General features: G+C 38.5%; 1 protein-coding gene across 1 annotated transcript; it reads left to right on the forward strand.

Annotated features, from left to right (window-relative positions):
• Positions 1 to 10,885: 10,885 nt before the first annotated feature.
• On the forward strand, positions 10,886 to 19,934 carry LOC131240190 (chromatin assembly factor 1 subunit FAS1). The gene is made up of 13 exons (XM_058238302.1): positions 10,886 to 11,031; positions 11,608 to 12,262; positions 12,370 to 12,469; positions 14,002 to 14,149; positions 14,272 to 14,395; positions 14,649 to 15,013; positions 15,141 to 15,515; positions 15,606 to 15,687; positions 15,769 to 15,909; positions 16,703 to 17,119; positions 17,287 to 17,424; positions 19,232 to 19,277; positions 19,385 to 19,934. Exons 2-13 carry the CDS (start codon positions 11,801 to 11,803, stop codon positions 19,549 to 19,551), a joined length of 2,565 nt encoding a protein of 854 aa, XP_058094285.1. The 5' UTR covers positions 10,886 to 11,031; positions 11,608 to 11,800; the 3' UTR covers positions 19,552 to 19,934.
• The last annotated feature ends 941 nt before the right edge of the window (positions 19,935 to 20,875 follow it).

Below are 20,875 nucleotides of genomic sequence, written 5' to 3' on the forward strand. Positions count from 1 at the left end.
CCGCAGGCGTGCACAACGTATTTCATGTATCGATGCTGAAGAAATATGTTTCTGACTCTTCCCACATTATCATATGGGAGCAGGTACAGTTGAGTGAAGATGCTACTTATGTACTACGACTGACGCGTATTTTAGATAGGAAGGAGCAAGTGCTGCGCAGTAAAGTGATTCCACTTGTGAAGTACTGTGGACGCATCACACTGAGGAAGAGGCTACTTGGGAAACAGAAGTTGAGGTTCGCAAAAATTACCCTCGTATTCTCGAGGAGTATGAAAATGTACTAATTTCGAGGATGAAATTTTTCTTTAAGAGGGGTAGATTGTAACGTTTCGGAAAAATCGATACAAAGACCCGAGTACCACCTCAGGCAGAAATCACTAAGGACCAAATCATTTAGAAATTATACGAAAATTAATTAAGTGTTAAACTGAATTAATTAGTAGATTAGCTTGAACCTCTTTCTATACGAACTGCAAGACCCAAAATCAGTAGAATCGCTAACTTTACATTACCTAAAAACTTAGGATCAATCTCAAAACCCAGTCACTCTCGGGACACTTTGAAACTCCGTATCGGACCTGCACCGCTCGTCGAAAGTCCGATTTCCACAAAACTATACAGTTATGACCACCTTACTGCGCTTGACAACCATCTTGGAAATCAAATCTAAACAGTATCCCGAAACGTACAACTTGAGCCCAGAGCGAAATATGTGAGAAACATGAATATCTTTAGAAAATGAACTCAAACTTAAGTGAATTGGGCCGTTCGCTTGCAGGCCAGATTTAAGGTTTCAGACCATCAGATTCTGACCCAACTACACCCTTGGATTAGGAAAAATTTTCAACACATATCAGTGTACTTATGTCCCTGATCGAGTGAGGATAGCTGTTGAACTGAAACTGGTCCTCCGTGGTCGATCCATAAATCCGATCGGACCGAAACTTTAGCCTGGCATAGATTCATCACTAGGGAACTTTCACCGGACCATATGCAGAAAATAAGCCTCCAGATGAGCTCCATTAGCCCGAAACAGTCACCCTTTGGCTATAACCTAAGTATACTATAACCTTGGGGCCATTGAGACCAGTTATGGGCCTATATAAGACCCTTAACCCACCCCTCTCTCATTCCATACGAAATTCCTAAACCTCAGGAGAGAGAAGAGAGAAAAGAGAAGGAGAAAGTGAGGAGAAGTGAGAGAGAGTTGTGGTTTGTCGTCGGGATTCGTTCCTACCACTCCACGTGCTAAATCCTCTCCCGTGTCGCGATACCGGCGATTCCGAATTCATTCTTAGGTAAGAAATCCTAACCCTAATTTGTTTTAGGTATTCAAATAGAGTAAATGGTGAAATAGCTAACCTATTTTGTGATTCAGGTAGCCGTTGTACCGTCATCAAAGGCCTAGGATTCAAACTAAGTTCAATTCTAGTTTACCGAGGAAATGTGCAGACTATAAACGTTTAGGCTATGGTTTTCAAGGCTTTCAATGTTAGTTAATGATTTATGACTGACTTGATTGCTATCACATGTGCTTAGATACGATGTTTTTCGTATATTACATATATATGTATATTATGTTATTTTTAATACATTCTATGTGTTTGTTGAAATGTTTGATTGAATACGGAATTATGATTTGTGCTTGTTATGATTGATGTTTGAGAATACATGATTGTTGTACGTGTGGCAACTCCCTTATGAAAGGATTTATTATAATATATATTATAACTAATTTATTACATGTATGTTGATATGTGTAGTTTAAGTGTTTAATAAAATGCCTAAATGAGAAAATGCTTGTTGGAATGTATTTAACGAAGGTATTGAGATAGGATTCTCAATTCCCTTATCTATACTTACAGTTTCCTTTATGTAACCTATCTTACTACCATGTGATTTATGGATGAAATGCCTATGTATGATAATACGTGTACTATTTGTTTGTTAAAATGCTCAAATGAGATTTATACTCGGATTGGTTGTCACATGATGTCTTTGACTATCACATGTGAATGCTATTGTTTTGGAGTGTGATTAGGGCTACGATGTAGTCCAGGCAATCGGTAATGATTCCCAAATTAGTGGCCGAGGTTGATTCGCCACACAAGACACATTTGATGAATCCGAGTCGTACGCTGTTTGTCGACGATGGTTAGGCCACGCGGAGTGCTTACGCGCTCCATAGCGATTAAGTCAACATACGTTCGTACTAGTCAAGCTTGTCAAGTAACCTTATTGACCTGATGTATATTCACCATGTATGCTTGAATCTAAGGTACCAACTTACCAGTGAAAAATCCATTTAACCTTGGTACCACGATCCACTAAAACTCATGAGCTAAGCATGGTGGTATGGGACACCGTGGTCGAGCTGTCAGCCTATGCTGGGGTGACAAGCCTCCCCGTAGTAACTAGTGAGCAAACCAAACTCGTGAGCCGAATACGGTGGTATGAGACACTGTATTCAAACTGTCGGCCTACGATTAGGTAACAAGCCTCTCGTAGTGACCTTGAGTATACACTAGGACTACGTTAAGGTGACGAGCCTTTCCGTAGTTGCCTCGAGTATAAACTAGGGCTGCGCTAAGGTGACGAGCCTCTTCGTAGCGACTTGGAACTACCCATTGTATGCAACTAGCTAGGATTAACGACCCTAGATGGATCATTGTTTGGGCGAATTATATAAAGGGAGGTACCTTAGCTTCCCAAACATGCTGTATGAATAAACCTAAATAAGAACTTGGCTAACACGAGTATGCACCACATTACATGTGCTTTGACGAGGAAGCGCACATTTACCAGGAGAGTTGCATGCGCGATCATGAGATGATGTCACTGAGGGAGTGCAGGTGAGGGAATACATCATTAATACATATCATCCTTGCATTAACCAGAGTATTTAAGAATGCTCGTTGTATTGCTTTATCATTACTTCTTGACTGAATTGATAACATGTTAACCTTTGCCTTATAGCTCCACTAAGTTGATCACTCACTCCTACTCTGGGACGATGTTTTAAAACACCAACTAGACTCTATTGTAGTTTCAAATGACGGTGAGGCTTACGGGTTGGAGCCGGTCTTCTACGACGACAAAGAGGAGTTTTCCTACTTGCAACTTTCTGGCGGGTCTATGTAGACCTGGAGTTGTGTCACCGAGGCTATATGGATATGGATTAGATGACATTACACTGCATCATTTTGTATATTTTTGGAACTAAATATGTAATTATTTAACCTGGTATCATGCTTATACTCTGGGGACTTACCACCACTTATATGCTTTATATATCTAACACGGTCTTCCGCTTACGTAATCTAATTGTCTCTGGAGGATGATATGCTGATTTGGTATAATCTCACTCATGTTTAATGCACTAATATGGACAACATTTAATCATTATTATCTATGCTGCATAAGTGATGCGTTGGAACTCGGGAGTTGAGCTTCTGCTCGACCCCTGATTTTCAGGGCATTACAGTTTTGAATGGATGTAATTCAATTAAATTAAAATAATACCCAAGCTTCAAAGTTCCACATATAGGTTAATGTTCCAAAATCACAATGACTTTGATAACACAACTAGGATCCGAGCACTATGGTCGGCCTAATCGAAAAATAAAACAGTTTAAACATTTTAAGTAAATGATAAAAAAAATTAGAAAATCATGGATTTGCACCATTGATATATATTCTCAAGCATCAGTGATTTTAAGAATTCATATCCATAAGATAATGAATATCAAATAAATGTAGCAGGTTAAGAACCTCTCATAACTAAGAAATCTAATTGATTCAGGGTAAGCCTATCCATCAATGTGGATAACATATGATGGAAATGTATGAATCTCACATTAGGATAAAAAAAACTAAACCTAAACAATTGATAACATGCATACACCATTCTTCTCATCATTAAAACAATCAATCATCTAAACTATGAAAACATTAAACTAATGTACTTCCCTTCTAGATCGGCCTAGAGCGAACTTAGAAAACATAATTAAATTGCATAAATAAAAAGCAACAAGAAAGAATAAAAAGCTTGTAAAGAAAATCAAATTAAAACTATGAAACTTTTCAAAAATCTTATATAAAACTCTCTAAAAACCTTAAATCTTGCTTTGAAATGCCTTAAATTATGCGTATGAATGCCCTAGGATGCCCTATTTATAGGTGGGGAACTCTCTCCTTTAAACAGATTAGAAAAATATCGAAAACTGCTTCAAAACTGCTCATTCTGCATAGGCTCCGCGTAAACCCTTCAATGTCATTGAACTGCCTTCGATGTATCTAAGACTGCATTCAATTTGTCCAACAACTAAACTTAATTTTTTTGTAATTTTTCGATGTCATCTAAGGGTTTTGATGTCGTCGAAGACTAGCTTCAATGACAGCTTCGATGTCATTTAAGCTAAGATCCTACGAATTTCTGCACTAATTTCTTCACTTCCTTCCTTTTTCACTTGATTTTCTTGACTCTTGGGGTCTTGAAATCTTCAATCTTGGTCTCCAAATTTCCATTCTTTTACTTGGTGATTATTGAACATTAAATCCATACTTTTAACGTTCTTTTCAATCTAAGCTCTTAAACTCACCTTGCAACACAAACATGTATAAAATATACTATTAAGCAGTATCATCTTCATAAAAATAAGATATAAATTGGGAAAAATATATAATATTTGTCACTCAACAGGAACATTGATAGGCAACTCAATGAGTGACCTGCATAAGTTGGCCAATCATCTTCCCTATACAACTAATATGAGGCCAGAACCAAGGGTTCTAACTATTACCATTTAGAATGGTACATCAGTATCCATCGGCATATATTCTCTCAACTAATTTAAGGGTATTATTAACCTCGAGTTGTATGGAGTCTATTTTCAATAGCATATCAACATATATCACTTAGCAGTTTTCACGAAATATAGCATAATGTAGAAAATGGGCTTGTTGCACGTAATACTAGTAATTAACCGCTAGAATAATCATACTTGAAAACGAACCATTCGTAAATGATTACTTACATAACTGCATACGTAATAAACTTCACCTGTCGCATCTCTTCTTATAGTCTTTTGTATTTTTCCTGATGCCTCGACTCTCTGGGCTTTCTTAAGTTGTGGTCGAGTCTTTACCATGCTTGACTTTACAATACAATGTTCAATTTGTAATAGTCTATTAAGTTACACGACCATTTTCAATCAAACCCTAGATCTAACCATAGATTTGCCTTATTAGGAATAGCTATTGATCTTCCCACTTCTAATGCTTAAATCAAGGTTTTAACAGTTAAATTTCAGTTTTATGGTGATCGAACCATTATAAAAAAGTATTTTCACAACCCAACTATTGGATCCGAATTTTCTTGCAATCTACCAATCAAATGTAAACATTCGTCCAATAAAACCATTCATCATTTGATTTTCTTATTTTTAAGTATTAGATCGAGTAGTTTTAGGGTTCCTTTAATCATCAATTTGTTATTAGCTTGATCAACAGTTGGATTTGGGTGCATATGCCATACTTCAATAATTTAATTAGTTTTTATATCTTTTAAATGACAATGCTTACACTATAGTTATATTAGCTAATATCTTAAGGTTAAATATGGCATACTCATTTATTTTGTAACTCAAAGCATGTAATTCTAGCAAATAGCATGCTCGTAATATTAGCATTTGTTATTTTGTGGAACTGATCATTATATGGATGACCAAGGCCATTTGACCTAATTTTAAGAAGATTCAGATGTTAAATATTTAATACAGGTTGTTAGATCATTAATCAATGATTATATGTGATGATCTGACCATTGAATCATAAACTGGGATCATCTAAATCGCCTTTGTGATAATATGACTGTTAGATCATTGATCAAGACTGTCCACTTTATTGACCGTTGATTTTTAATATTGACCCCTGGATCTTTGATATAGATTATCTGCCATAAATTTAGGTGATCTAACCGTTAGATTTCATTTTCAACGGTTCATTTAGTAATTTGATTGTATTTATGAAGTTTAGATTATTCATTCACAATAATTAATGAATATAAATAAATCAAATATAAATGAACATTAAGATTCATTACTTAAAATTGGCCAAAATGAACGGCCCACAAAGATAGCCCACCAATAAATTCTTTTTTTTTTCTCTCTCCCTCTCTCTGTGTCCCATAAGACCATTCATCATTTAATTTTCTTATTTTTAAGTATTAAATCGAGTAGTTTTAGGGTTCCTTTAATCATCAATTTGTTATACGGCTTGATCAACTGTTGGATTTGGGTGCATATGTCATACTTCAATAATTTAATTAGTTTGAATACGAGTCCTATAATTCTTATATCTTTTAAATGACAATGCTTACACTAGAGTCATATTAGTTAATATCTTAAGGTTAAATATGACATACTCATTTAGTTTGTAACTCAAAGCATGTAATTCTAGCAAATAGTATGCTTGTAATATTAGCATTTATTATTTTGTGGGGCTGATCATCAGATGAATGACCAAGGCCATCTGACCTAAATTTAAGAAGATTCAGATGTTAAATATTTGATCAAGGTTGTTAGATCATTAATCAATGATTATATGTGATGATCTGACCTTTGAATCATAAACTGAGACCATATGAGTCGCATTTGTGATAATATGACTATTGGATCATTGATCGAGACTGTCCATTTTATTGACTGTTGATTTTTAATATAGACCCCTGGATCTTTGATATGGATTATCTGCCATAAATTTAGGTGATCTAGCTATTAGATTTCATTTTCAACGGTTCATTTGGTAATTTGACTGTATTTATGGAGTTTAGATTATTCACTCACAATAATTAATGAATAAAAATAAACCAAATGCAAATGAACGTTAAAATGCATTACTTAAAATTGATCAAAATGAACGGCCCACAAAGATAGCCCACCAATATTTACTCTCTCTCTCTCTCTCTCTCTCTCCCCCCATGTTCCTACAAAAAAGAAGCGAGGAGGGACAACCGTGGGATCCTCCTTATATAGCCCATGTCACCCCCCATTTTCTCTCTTTCAAATTATAAATACCCCAAATAACTCTGTTTTGAAATAATATAGGAAGAGATATTTTCTTTCTTAAATAGGTTGTCGTGCACAATTTGAGGGTGAATGTGATAGCTTGTATGACCCACAATATCATGGGTTGCCCTAACCAAATTGTTGGATGGGTTGGGCACATGCCAAAGATGATATTGGTACAATTTTGGGAATATAATACCTCATTCAGTGGTGGCCCACTTGATCAATGGTCATTTTTTTATTTTTTTCTATCGTCTCGGTGGGTCTTTATAAACGTGTCGGGTATGCTCTTCACTAATTGGCTCACTAATCATGGCCACATGGCACATGACATTTTGCTCATTTAAAGGCATGCAGGTGGTTATGTGTCATCCCATTAATAATAGAATTCGTATCGCCGAAGAAAGATCAAATGAAGATATCTTCAAATGCGAGTGTGATTTTATCAGTACTGAATTCGTAATGATGACATATGACGACCTCTCATTGGTCCACGCTGGGGTGTCGAAAATGCGTTTAAACATGTTTTATCCACGCCATCCATCCATTTTGACAGATTAATTTAGAGCATTAACTAAAAAATGAGAAAAAACCAAGGTTTAAGTATACCATAGCACATGAAGCAATAGTGATGATGACACTCATCATTGAGACGTTTGTAAGGCCCAAAGTGATGTTTATTTGCCAACCAACCTGGTCATAAGGTCATCTGTACTTGGAAGATGGGAAAACACATGTATCATCTTAATTGAAACTCTTACGACACCCATAAAGTCACCTTTAATCCCCACCGTGCGGCTCACTTGAACCTTGGATCTGCCTATTTTTTTACCTCACACCCTAAAATGATATAGCAGAGTGGATGGATTACATGGATAAAACACGAAAACTGAGTCTGTCAGGACAGGACATGAGTGAGACGTAATCCCCCACATAATGACCCTTAGATGGTGCAACTCCATGGTGGTGATAGGGAGCGGATTGGTTAGTGTACCACATCACCGGCTTGGTTGGTGTGTTGATGTCATTGAGTTTGTGGGTCCCATTATGAGGTATGACTTATATCCAAATTGTCGTCCATTTGGTGAGCCCATCGTAAGGCTTGAGTTGAAAAATAGGACGAATCCAAAGATCAAGTGGACCACACTGCAAAAGTAGTAGTGGGGGATTAAACGTCTACCATTAAAACCTTTTTAGGGGTCACAAAAGTTTTGGATCAATATAATATTTGTTTTTCCTATTCATTCAAGATTGTGTGACCTTATGAAGAGATTGGATGGAAAATAAATGTTATGGTGGGCCCTATAAATGTTTTAACGGTGATAATCATCGTGCTCACTGTTATTTGTGGTGTGGTCGACTTGAGCTTTGGATATGACTCATTTTTGGGCTCATGCTCTAAAATGATCTCGCCAAATGAATAAATGGTGTAAATATAATAAATATATTATTGTGAGGCCATGTAATTTTGATCTCCTTCAAATTGTTTGCACAATTCAAAGCTCGAGGGCACAACATGTACCCACACTAGCTAAGTCAATGGTGCACTTACACTAGTTAGGTCAATGGTACTGTGTGGTACACTAGCCACTTCTAGTGTTGGGATGTTGGGATATGGCGTTATTTGATTGAGCTACATGTTAGGGAAGCATATTGGCTGTATACCACACACCACCGACCCAGCTGGCACTCCTCAAGCTTTAAGCAGTGGGAATAGAAATAAACTATATCTAAAGCTCAAGCGAACTACGCCACAAATAACAGTGAGAACAATGACTGTCACGTCACGTTAGGGTTAAAACATGCACAGGCCCAACATAGCATTTATTATCCATCCAATCTGTTCATAAGGTCACTGTAGACCTTGATGAAGTAGATAAACAAATATCATATTGATCCAAAACTTCTGACCCCAATAGGGTTTCAATGGTATAATAAGTTCAATCCCCACTTCTTTTTGCAATGTGGTCCACTTGATATTTGAATGTCTTATTTTTTATAGAGCTTGCTTAAGACTGTTTGAATCTGAAGGGTCGTTTGGCACCATGGATTGGAGGGGATTAGAGGGGGGTTTTAAATCCCCTTAGTTGTTTGGCAGCATAAAATAAATGATGGTATCAAATCCAGGGGGTTTCTTAGGTGTAATCCAAGCTCTCTTTGAGGGGTTTGCAATATACCGTGAGAGCTTGGATTACACCTAAAATCATTTCAATAGTTGCAGGTATAACATGTGTGTCACTGTATACTATTATTCTATTGGGCACATGGGCCACTAATGATGATCAGCACCGTCCAAACATTGTCCAGGACTGTCCAAACATTGTCCATATTAATCAACGATTAAAAATCGTTGGTTAGTCACTCGGACATGATCTTGTGATTGCGGTCCATCCAAGACTTGGAATTTCATCATTTTCAAGCAAAGCATATATTTCAGTGGGCTTATCACAGCTATAGTGTCAAAAATTATACATCTTACTAATTAGGAATATTAAAATTGATTTAGTAATTAAATTCAAACCCCCATGAATATATTACATAATTAATTTTGATTTAAAGTTGATTTACACTCCACGTACCAAACATAGTAAGAGGATTGCCTATGCAGGAGGTTTCCAATCGCGGGTTGCGAATCGAAGGGCTCGGAAGCCACGCTCCCAAACATGCCCTAACACTACGTCACGTTGGAGCCATTGGAAACTCGGTGACTTCGATGCATCAGCCCGGTGGGTGTGTGGTACACCAGCCAATCCACTTCCATATGTCAGCATGCCATGCCTAGTTTAAAAGTTGTCGGGTACCCGGCTGCACGTCAAATGCAGCCGGCCTCATCAACACCTACCTACCCAAACCAGTCCTAGTCTCGAATCCAAGTCCTGGTTATTGCACATGGGTTTGGAATTGCTATCAAAACCGTGAGCGAAAGCCTCACTCAAGAAAGTACGCCTTTCCTTTACTGTAGAGTCCTCCAACAATTGTATTCTATATCCACGCCATTCATTGGTTTTTCCATCTCATTTTAAGTCATGGGCTTAAAAATGAAGTAGATTCAAATCTCAGGTGGACCACTTAATAGAAAATTAAATTGAACCACTGAGAACTTCTTATGACCACATAAGCTTCGGATGAAGATGATATTTTTGTTTTTCCTCTTCATCTAGGTTCATGTGACCTTTAAAACAGGTTGGATGGTAAATAAATATTATAAAAACCTTACGGTGGGTCTAGGAAGTGCATAGAGCGTTCAATCACCCGTTTCCTAAAGCTTGGCCCACCTTGGATCTAGATCATATTCCTTTTCAGACTCCTGCCATAAATGATCTCGAAAACAGATGGACGGCGTGGATATAGAATAAATACATCAAGACGCGGCCCTACGATAAGGCTGCACTGGTCAGCACACAAACTTATGGTCGACGTCCCATTTGCCCTGTTCTATGTGGTGTGGCCCACTTGAGTTATGGACTTAGCTTATCTTTTTTCACTGGTGTCTAACATCGAAGGTAGAACCTGATGTACGGTGTCGGCCCTGCAGACTTTGTTATTTTACGCATTGGGGAAAACCGTTTTTGTTTGGGATTCCGGTCCCACCTGAGCTGATGGTTGGAGATTGTCTCGGTACGTGCCATACACGCAAGATCAGTGCCGCGAGCCGAGCAGAGCCGAGCCGCAGCGGTAAGCTTAGCGGGAGGGAGTTCATCCAAAAATGACACTTGGAGGCAAAAGGGCTGCACTTGGCGGGAACATTTTCACACGAAAGCGTTAAACGCTCACACATGTCCGGAATCCAACGGTTCTAGGCTTTTCTCGCTCGACGACTCCATTTCTGTCGGTCCGATGCAGTTAAAACTGCTCGAAGTTTAAACCCAGAGATATCTTTCCGACCAAAGCGACGGAGCGGGATTCGAATATCATCGCACTTTCCGATTGCAAAATCTCACCAATCGACGGCTTGGATCTTACGGTAACGCTTCAAATCCCGTCATCTTTCCAATCTCTGGCGGTTCAAATCGCTGCAATGCATGTTTTTCTTCGTGGATTTTGAGCAGAAATGCGACGATTTCTGCTATCAAAAGCCCTGGATTTGGGGCTAAGAAGCTTCGATTCCTGGATTTATGCTCTAGATTCGTGTTCTATGGGTTGTTTTCGTCAATTTTGACTCTGTGAAGAGGGAGAAAACGCTGTTATATATATATATATATATATATATATATATATATATATATATATATATATATAAAATTTAATGCGGAAAACGGCGTTTTCTACCATCAGAAACTCAAGATTTCGAGTTTGAAGCTTCGATTTTCTATTTCCCTTTTAGATTCGATTCTTTGGATTTTCTGCGATCTCTGACGGTTCACATTCCGCAAAAAAAAAAAAAAAAAAAAAAGAAGAAAAGAAAAAAAAGAAAGAAAGAAAGAAGATTTTGAGTGAAAATAAGAAAATTTCTGCTTCAGAAACTGTACAAAAACCCTAGATTTGGAGCAAGAAGCTACATTAATCTGTTTCTTGTTTAAGATTCGTCTCCCTTTTTCAGGTTTTCTGCAATTTCCAGCGGTTCAAAACCCACAAAGAGGAAAACGAGGGAGAAGATCGCGTTTTATGGTGGATTTTGAGCGGAAATTTGAAATTTTCTGCTTCAGAAACCCCTAGAAAACCCCTAGATTTGGAGCAGGAAGTTTCATTGCTTAGCTTCTCGCTTTAGTTTCAGTTATCATTTTAGGTCTTCAATGGTAGATGTTGTGATTCTCGATGAATCTTCCATGGACGGCTTGGATCAATCAGAAAAAGATCAGAAGAAATGTGTTAAAAAATCATGTAAGCGAAAGAGATCTTCGGTTGATGAGAGCGTGAGCAGCACGGAGAGAGAATCTCTTGTTGCTAGATTTCATCGAGAGGTCGATGGATTGTATGCATATTTCAAGGAGGTTATGCATGAAAAGATGCAATTGGAAGAGAGCGGTTGCACTTCAAGTAATTCGCAGATTGCTTGCTTGCTCGAAGAGAGTCGTCTTCCTTTCTCAAAGTTGGTGGAGGAGATATATGAAAGGTTGAAGTCAAGAGAGGGCACTACGTTGGCATCTGTGTGCAGCAGTGTGCTTTCAGTTGGGCAGAGATCGATGTTTGGCATTGCTAATGCAGACTCCAATGTTTTGGAAGATGACTCTGAGTTGTGCCTGTGGTGCTGGGAGGTGATGCTTTGATCTTACGTGTTTCTTCCTGCGGATTTGTGTGTTTTCATGTGTAACTTTCCTTATAGCTTACATTTTGGTGTTATTGCTGTTGTTTTGCTGTTTAGACAAGAGACATGAAGCTGTTACCCAAAACTCAACGTGGGATTTTGAACATTCGGCGCATTTGCCGGAAGAAAATCTATGAGAGGATCAGTGCTCTTTCCGGTGAGTATACATTGTTGAAATGCACTGCTGTTACCTGTAATTTTATTGTTTTAGGAGTTTATTACTATAAATGGATAGGAAGAATGAAATCTATGAATCCCATTTGGCTATTTCCCTTTATCTTTTCTTCTTCTGGATTGATAATTGAATTTATAAGAAGTTTGTTAATACTAATGCTCATTTAGGAGAAATAACAGGTAAAAAGTGACTATATCTCGTGTTAAAAGTTGGAGTATTGCTCCCACATGCATGCGTGCATGTGTTTGTACTGCTGGTAAATTACATCTATAGATAGATGCATAGCTTGTTTATGTATGTGCACAAATTCAATCTTAATCTATAAGGGGCATTTTTATTAAGCATGATTTTGCACTTAAATTTCAACTTGGGCTGCAGGTGGAACTTAGGTCCTAGGGTACATGGATTTTTTTAGGGTCTGTTAAATGCTTCAGGGACTTGCATTTGCTGTAAGCTCAGTCACTTAGGTTGTCAGGATGGGCCTGTGATGAGGCGCACAATTGGGGATCTTCCTGTTGATAATTTGAGGAAGACCGATTCCCTGATATTGCCAAATATAGAGATTCTTTGCATTGGCAATTACATGGCAGTTTGATAGATTGATCATCATTATTATTATTATTATTTTGACGACAGGGTGTCCCCGCCCCATTTTGAGGCAAGACTAGTACCTGTGGATGCATGCAATCACCTGCAAACCACATGCATCAGGTAATCCCGGGAAGGGTAATCAAACCATCGTTTGTGGGGAGCACACCCATGATGCTTGCTGTCTGCCCAAACCCTGTGCGGGCATGGATTAGTTTTCTGATAACTGTAGATGAATGATTAATTATGGAGGGGTTCGCTGTGCGAAGTGATCAGTTAATGGTTAGTGTTGAGAAATTCTAGCGACAAGATACCCTAATGGAAAATAATATCTGTACTGTTTTGATACATGCACAACCTGTGTACTAGTCAACAGTAGTGTGTTTTCATCTATTTTCTCATTGAGAATTGATTTGGTGCTTCCAGAGTCACGCCTCTGTCATGTCTCCACAATAGTGCTTCTGCATTTGCCACTTTTCATTTGAATTTGCGGGTGAAAAGAGGAGCATTGGATGGAGTAATTTAAGCTGTTTCTTAGTCGGCTCCATCTGATCAAGATATTCCATAATGGCAACAGAGGCCGTAAGTAACGGCCACCACTGTTACTGTTATGATATGGACGGGCTGTGATGGCCATTACGGTCTCTCTCACTTCTCTTTCTCATTTGAGTGCAATTAACTTTATCCAACTTACTCTTCAATTGGTGATTGGTCAGACATGATAGTTGGAAGTTTGTTCCTTTGGAAAGGATCTTTATTCTACTTTGGAAAGGATCTGTATTCTACTTCTCTGCACTTAGCTCTATTTTTGACATAAATGGGTCTGATTATTTAAAGGATATGTAGCTTACCTTTTTGCACATTTAGGTCTTTTTTTTTTTTTTTAATAACACAAACGGATATGATTATTGTTTGGCATATTTCAGTTATGTTATCAGCACTATCAATGCCAGAAAGTCAGGAAGACTACAAAACTATTCTGACAAAAGCATCAGAAAAGCTTGGGAGATCATTAAGTGAGGCAGAGATCCGTTCTCTGGTTGGACACTTGATACAGAAGAACAATGCTGACATGTATGTCTTACCATGATTTTTGTACCATCTCATAGCTATCTTCTTGTTGGCCCTTGCCTGTGTTGTTTATTGACTTAAATGGCCATTATTTTTGCTAAAATTGGTACTATTTATTATTATAGGGCTGAAAAAGAAGTGAAATTAAAAGAGAAAGAGTTAATTAAGGATATGGAGAGAAATAAGCGGGAAGTTGAGAAGGAAAAGAAACGAAAGGATCGTGAGCTGCAGAGGGAGAAATGGCAAAGTGTAAGTGTAATGCTGTCCATGCTCCTAAAATTTATTCTACAATGAAGCATATTTAGTCTGTTGTTAAGCCTCATTCACTGTTTGTTTTGTAAATGTGGATGCAACTGTTATGGAGGAGAATGAAGTTACAATCTAATCTTAATGTCCTCATGTCATGTGTTTTTGGTAGTTGCAAGCACTAGTTGGTAATTTTGATTATGCCTTGCAAACATGCCCCCATGTTCTATTGGCTTAACCTGCTATCCTGTTGCAGGAGAAGGAACTCAAGCGTCTGAGAGATGAAGCTGAGAAAGAAGAACGTCGTCGCGAGAAAGAAGAAGCTGAATTGAAGAAGCAACTTAAGCGGCAACAGGATGAAGCTGAGAAGGATCAACGGCGTCGGGAGAAGGAAGAAACTGAATTCAAAAAGCAGCTGGCCATAAAAAAGCAAGCTTCAATCATGGAGCGTTTTCTTAAAAGTAAAAAGAATAATTCAGATGTCCAGGATAACATGATGTCATCGAAAGCCTCAGAGCCAGATTCTTTTGGGAAAAGTGAGGAGAAACTTAATGCAATCACATTGTCAATGGATTGCGCCCTTTCTCAGGGTGATGGTGTTTGCACCAATGACCTTCTCAAGTTAGTATCATCTATCTATATACCTATCTAATATCTATCTATTTGTCTATCTAATGTAATGTCTTCTCACAACCAAACAGCCTCTTCTTTCCTTAGTCATCTCTGAACTGATTTGTTGTTTTGGCAGGTCACACCTGGTTACCTGGAATAAGCTGAGTCACTCTCTTCGCAACCATAGATCACATTGGGGTGTTCGGCACAAACCCAAGATTTCACCTATTAAGGAACTTAAGTTACAGGGACCATCCTCTGAAGTTGAGCTTTCTGGAAAAGTAACCACTCTGAATAAAGGACTTGACAGCAGCGAGGTAAAGGACAACAATGAGCCGAGTTTGGAGAAGCTTGTAGGTGGTTGGGATGAAACTGTCATGGAAGATAAATCATGCCATATTAATGCTGATAATGCTCTAACCAGCATACAGTCATGCAATAAAACTAAAAAGCTTTTGCAGTTTGATAAGAGCTACAGGCCTGCATATTATGGCACCTCGTCTAGGAAAAGGCAAGCATTTCAATCCTTTGACTTGAATTTGTACAGGATGTTTACTTGTTTTAAATGCAATTAACTATTGCTATTTTTTAATGTCCATAGTGATGTCATTGGACCTCACCACCCTTTTAAGAAGGACCCTGATTTAGACTATGATGTTGAGAGTGATGAGGAATGGGAAGAGGTATTATCTGAATTCTGTAATCTGAATGAATCATTAGACTATCAACCAAGTTTCAGCTGTTAATGCCATTGTCGTGTGCAGGAGGACCCGGGTGAAAGCCTCTCTGACTGTGACAAAGATGATGAGGAAGAAAATCCAGAAGAAGGCATTCTCAAGGATGACGATGATGATGGAAGTGAAGACAGCTTCATGGTACCTGATGGTTATCTCTCAGAAAATGAGGTATTTCTATGCCGTTTTTTACTGATATGTTGAGATATGTTGACAAGTACCAATATCCCTTCCACTAAGGGCATGTTTGGATATTATCAATTCCATGAAAATCAATGGAAATGGAAAAGGTTCTCCATTAATGTGATAGAAAAGAAAAGAATCTTTCCACAAAGCAATCGTTGCACTCCTACCAAAATTTGGATTCTCTGGCACAAGAAACTAGGTGACCTTTGTCTCACAAATATGAAAATTTCACTTGCTATCCAAACAATAACTCTCAAAAGGGAATCCATGCTTCAATAGTGCATATGAAAATGGCAATGGCCTAATGATTACCTTTTCTTTTATTTTCCCTTGGAATACATGTATGTATCCAAATATGGCTTAAAAGATCTATTTAGATGGAGGCTACCGCTGGAACTAGAAACAATGAAAATCTTTTATCGATGAGTTTAGTGGATGATGTGAGTTAGCCTCTATGTGTTGTGGGAGATGGAAAGAAAGTGCGGAATCTCCTGGAACCTAGAGGCTGCCAAGGGAAGAAGAGCAAGAGCTCTAGTATCTACTAGTTGGAGTTTACAGCAAATCGCATCAATTTGGCTACAATCCCAACCATCAATGTTATTCGGGATGTAACTTTCCACATTTGTACCTCTTTTTCCTTTGGGTAACAATGTGGGTTGTGCTTTGATTTATTACCTATCCTTGTTTTAACCTCTTCCATCATGTACTTGATACCTTTACATGGATATGGTCTTTTCAGCCATGCTTACTTTAAATTTTTTGGACTTGTGATGTGCAGGGTGTTCAAGTTGATAGCATGGATTCTGATATTGCAGATGATGACACAAGTATGCCAAGTTGTAAGCAAGATGTTGAAAGTGATGAATTCAGAGCTTTGTTCCGACACCAAAAGTATCTCTACAACTTGACTGAGAATGCTCTCCGGAGGAACCAGCCATTGATCATATCAAATCTAATGCATGAAAAAACCTCGTTGATGATCACTGAAGATCTCAGTGGCAGTTCTAAGATTGAACAGATCTGTTTGCAAGCTCTAAGCATGCGGTCTTGTCCTGGAGGGACATCTATAATAGATCTATCAACAGATGCTATCGTGTCATCTGAGGATAAAGAGGTATGCCAGTCACAGAGTAAGAGTGATGCTAAACCTGCAGTAGCTGGAGTAGCTATACTGGATTCGGACTTGCCTGAAATTGTGAGTGATCCACAAGTATACAAATTCCCAGATGTCCTTTAAATGATAAATTCTGTTGATAAACAATCCACAATTGCAAATCTTATTTCAATGTGCACTCAGTTCTGGAACCTCAAAATCTGTTTTTAAGCACTGACAATAACTGAAACTTTCGACTGGGGATGCAGGTTTCATGTATCCAGTCGTGCCCCCATGGGATAAATAAGGTGGTAGAATCCTTGCAAAGGAAGTTCCCTGCAGTTTCGAAACTGCAATTACGAAATAAAGTGCGGGAGATATCAGATTTCATGGATAATCGCTGGCAGGTGAGCCAATCTGGACTACTGTCTTATGTCTAGTTATAGGTTTCCAGTTTCTTTGTTCTTTACTGGTGATGTTATTTGGAAATGCTTGCCTTTCGGATTGAAGAGATGATGGTAGTGAGCTCTGAGGACATGCATTATTCTCCCAGTTAAGAAAAAGTATGTTTGGGTGTCGAGGGTTGCAATTGAGATGAGAGGCCTACCTATTCTATTCTTATGTCACTTGCAACCTAATGTGTTTTCCACTTCCACACCACCTCAAGAAAGAAGAAGAAGCAGAAAGGAAAAAAGAGAGAGAGTAAAATAGTGTTTTTGAATGCAATATTGAATTGTATAGCGTTTGGCCAATTTTACCCCCACAATTAGCCATTGTGAGGATTTTAAAACAAAAGAATATTAATGCGCCTGGCCTTTCATCTGGGGATATTTTCATCATTTCCTTTTCTGATAAGAGTTGCCCACGACATTTTCTGCGTCACCTGCTGCTACATGATGGAAATACTTAGGAGACCGGCAGTTCTCTTTTGCTCTGCATTTAGCCTGCACCCAGCTACTCCTTTTCCCTTTGAACTGTCTCCCTTCTCTTCACATGTGTTGCATGTGCCATACATTACCTTTGTTGAATTGAATTGCAATACTGTTATCATCATCATCATGATTGCCAGCCATAGTTGTAATCCTTGGTGACTGGAGTTGAAGAGTTGAGTCATTGGGGAAAATCTTTCATGAGTGGGGCTTGGTTCTGGTCGACAAGACTCCCTGTTCATAAATTTTATCCCCTACTTGGGCTATCTGTTACTTGACTAAATGGAGTAGAGTTGTCAGGTTTTTGAGCTATGATCAGAGCCTTGTCCGAGCTTTGTGTTCTGTTTTACGGATCCTGCTTTTCCAATCCTCAGTAAGTGAACAAGGCTTCATTTCCTCTCTCACCACCTCGATCCAAGCTCTTTTAGGTCTTCCCTTGTCATCCTTTTTGGCTTGACAATATCAGAGAGGGCCCTGATAAGCAGGGGAACTTAAATTCTCTCTTCTGCTGGGGCTATCCGGAGGTTGAGTTGACCTGGACCTGGCTCAGCATGAGGCAGAACTTTCAGGTTCTTTAACCATGATCATAGCCATGTCCCAGCTATCTTACAAACCTGCCTTTCCAATCATTCCCAAGTTTCCTATCCTGTGAGTCTCATGTCTTTCCTTACCCTCTTTTGCCCGTCGTCTAATTTGTAATTTTATATTGTACTAGGGCTATCTCTGGGTTGCTTTAGATGACCTAGATTTTCCTCATCTTTGCAATGCATCCCCACTGCTTTTGCAGTAAACAAAACACAACCTTAGACTTTTGGGTACATGTTTCTGGTTCAATAAGTATGATGGTTTGATGGTTTAGAAACCCTGAAACTTTGACTTGGTTCAGAAGTCCATTGAATCGGGTGGTATCACAGTTGTCCATTGACTTGGGTGGTATCATGGTTGGCGGCAAACAGCAAAAATTCAGTCTTGATCCTAGAAAATATAGTAAAAATTTTGGTAAAAAAAACAGAAATTCTACTTAATTTTATTGATGGGTGGTGGCCGAGCTGGCCTGTCCATTTCAAAAGTCATACCCGTGGTCCGCCCCATTGCCAGGCGTAAGTATGAGAACGGAGTATTATGGATTAGTAAAAGAGGAAAACCTTCAAAGCCGAAGGAAATGAGTTTTAAACTGATCCCAGGCTCGGTTGAGTTTTCAGTCTACCTTTCAAACTGTGGTGAATACTCCCATGTTCTGAAAAGAGAAAGTGATGCTAATGGTAATCCGTGTTCAACATGGCAGGTTAAGAAAGAGATTTTGGACAACCTTGGCTTATCAATCTCTCCAGGTATTTCCTAGAATATATATCTTGTTATTTGTTATTTTAAATACCCAGCAAGAGGTCTATATTGGAATTCGGTAACTCAAATGTGTTTCTAATTGCTTTGTTGGCAGACAAAAGCATTGTCAAAAGAAAAGGAATCGCAACTTTTTTCTCAAAACGGTGTCTGCCTCCTTCAGGTGAAACCATTAATGTGCCGGAATCCTCTCTTCAGCCATGCTGTAAACTTGAGTCCTGTCAGGATGGAAACAGGTACATAGAGAATGAAACAGAGCCATAGTGTGTTTTGCTTGATATGCTTTTGATGTATGTGGGTTGGATGTGTTTTGGGGTAATCTATGAAGGGGACATTGGATATGTATGCATAGATGCCATGCTGGCTGGTGGATGTCACCTCACCATTTTTTGGATATAGGAGAAAAGGTTTAGAATTCCTGTTTAGTCATCCTATTGCAACATGATAGATTGGGACTTTAGTGGTTGGAACTTGTAAAAAAATGACTTATATTGGAAGATCCTAACCATCCACTCTCATGGTTGGTGAAATGGATGCCCATATGATCATACTCCAAAAAGGCCAAGACGGTCCTTTCATTGATTTAGATCACTTATCATATGGCTCCACTTTTGGTTGCCCGTAATATAAGAAAACACTTTGTTGGATCTAACTGTCCAATCCTGTTGGATGATTTCCATTTGCTATAGATAATTCATCATGTGGTCCCACTCTTGATTGCTTGTGAATATAAAAAAGCACCATTGGATCTAACTGTCCATTTCTGTTGGATGATTTACCTATTCAATGCTTTGGGAAATGGATGATCCATATTAATCATAATACTAATTGTCCCATTGTTGATTTGGATGTACATGTGGGTGTACTAACCGTTGATTGCCCATCTCGCTCAGACGTGGTTCCACCCGTGATTGCCCATTGCTCTAAAAAATCACTTTGGTTGAATGATCCTAACCTTCAAGTTTTGCTAGGAAATTGACGGGCCGGACCGTATTGCTTAAAATATTGATCATACTAAAAATGGCTGTGTCATTGATGTAGACATCCATGGGGGGCCCACCTTTGATTGCCCATTCCTCTCAAAATATCATTTTGAACTGGTGATTCTAGCCCTTTTATGTGCATAATCCTCCAAACCTCCAGATTGGGAGGGTCCCTGGAGAGGAAATGGATTATTAGAAGGGGGTCGATCGCATGTCGACTGATTATTATGGAAGAGAGTTGCTAGAAGGGAATGATCAGATGTGTATGCGTTCAATGTTCAACATGTGTTGTGGTGGTTGTGTGGGGCCTATTGTGATGTGTGAGTATATCAATATTTTATGTTGACACAGTTGATTATTTTTCTCACCTCATTTCAATATTTTATGTTGACACCTGTTGAATATATTTCTCAATTTCTATTTTTACCCATGTTAAGAGTATAGGATACTTACCATGTTAGAGTATATGATATGTACAGCTATACATACTAAGATGGCTATATGGATGGATTCATGTTTATCTTCTTTCCTTTTCTTTTTTCCTCTCTGAAAGATGATGGATTCATGTTTATCTTTTAAGAATTTCTACAAATCTTAATACATCT

Source organism: Magnolia sinica, chromosome 3 (assembly GCF_029962835.1).
Source record: "Magnolia sinica isolate HGM2019 chromosome 3, MsV1, whole genome shotgun sequence".
NCBI classification, from domain to species: domain Eukaryota; kingdom Viridiplantae; phylum Streptophyta; class Magnoliopsida; order Magnoliales; family Magnoliaceae; genus Magnolia; species Magnolia sinica.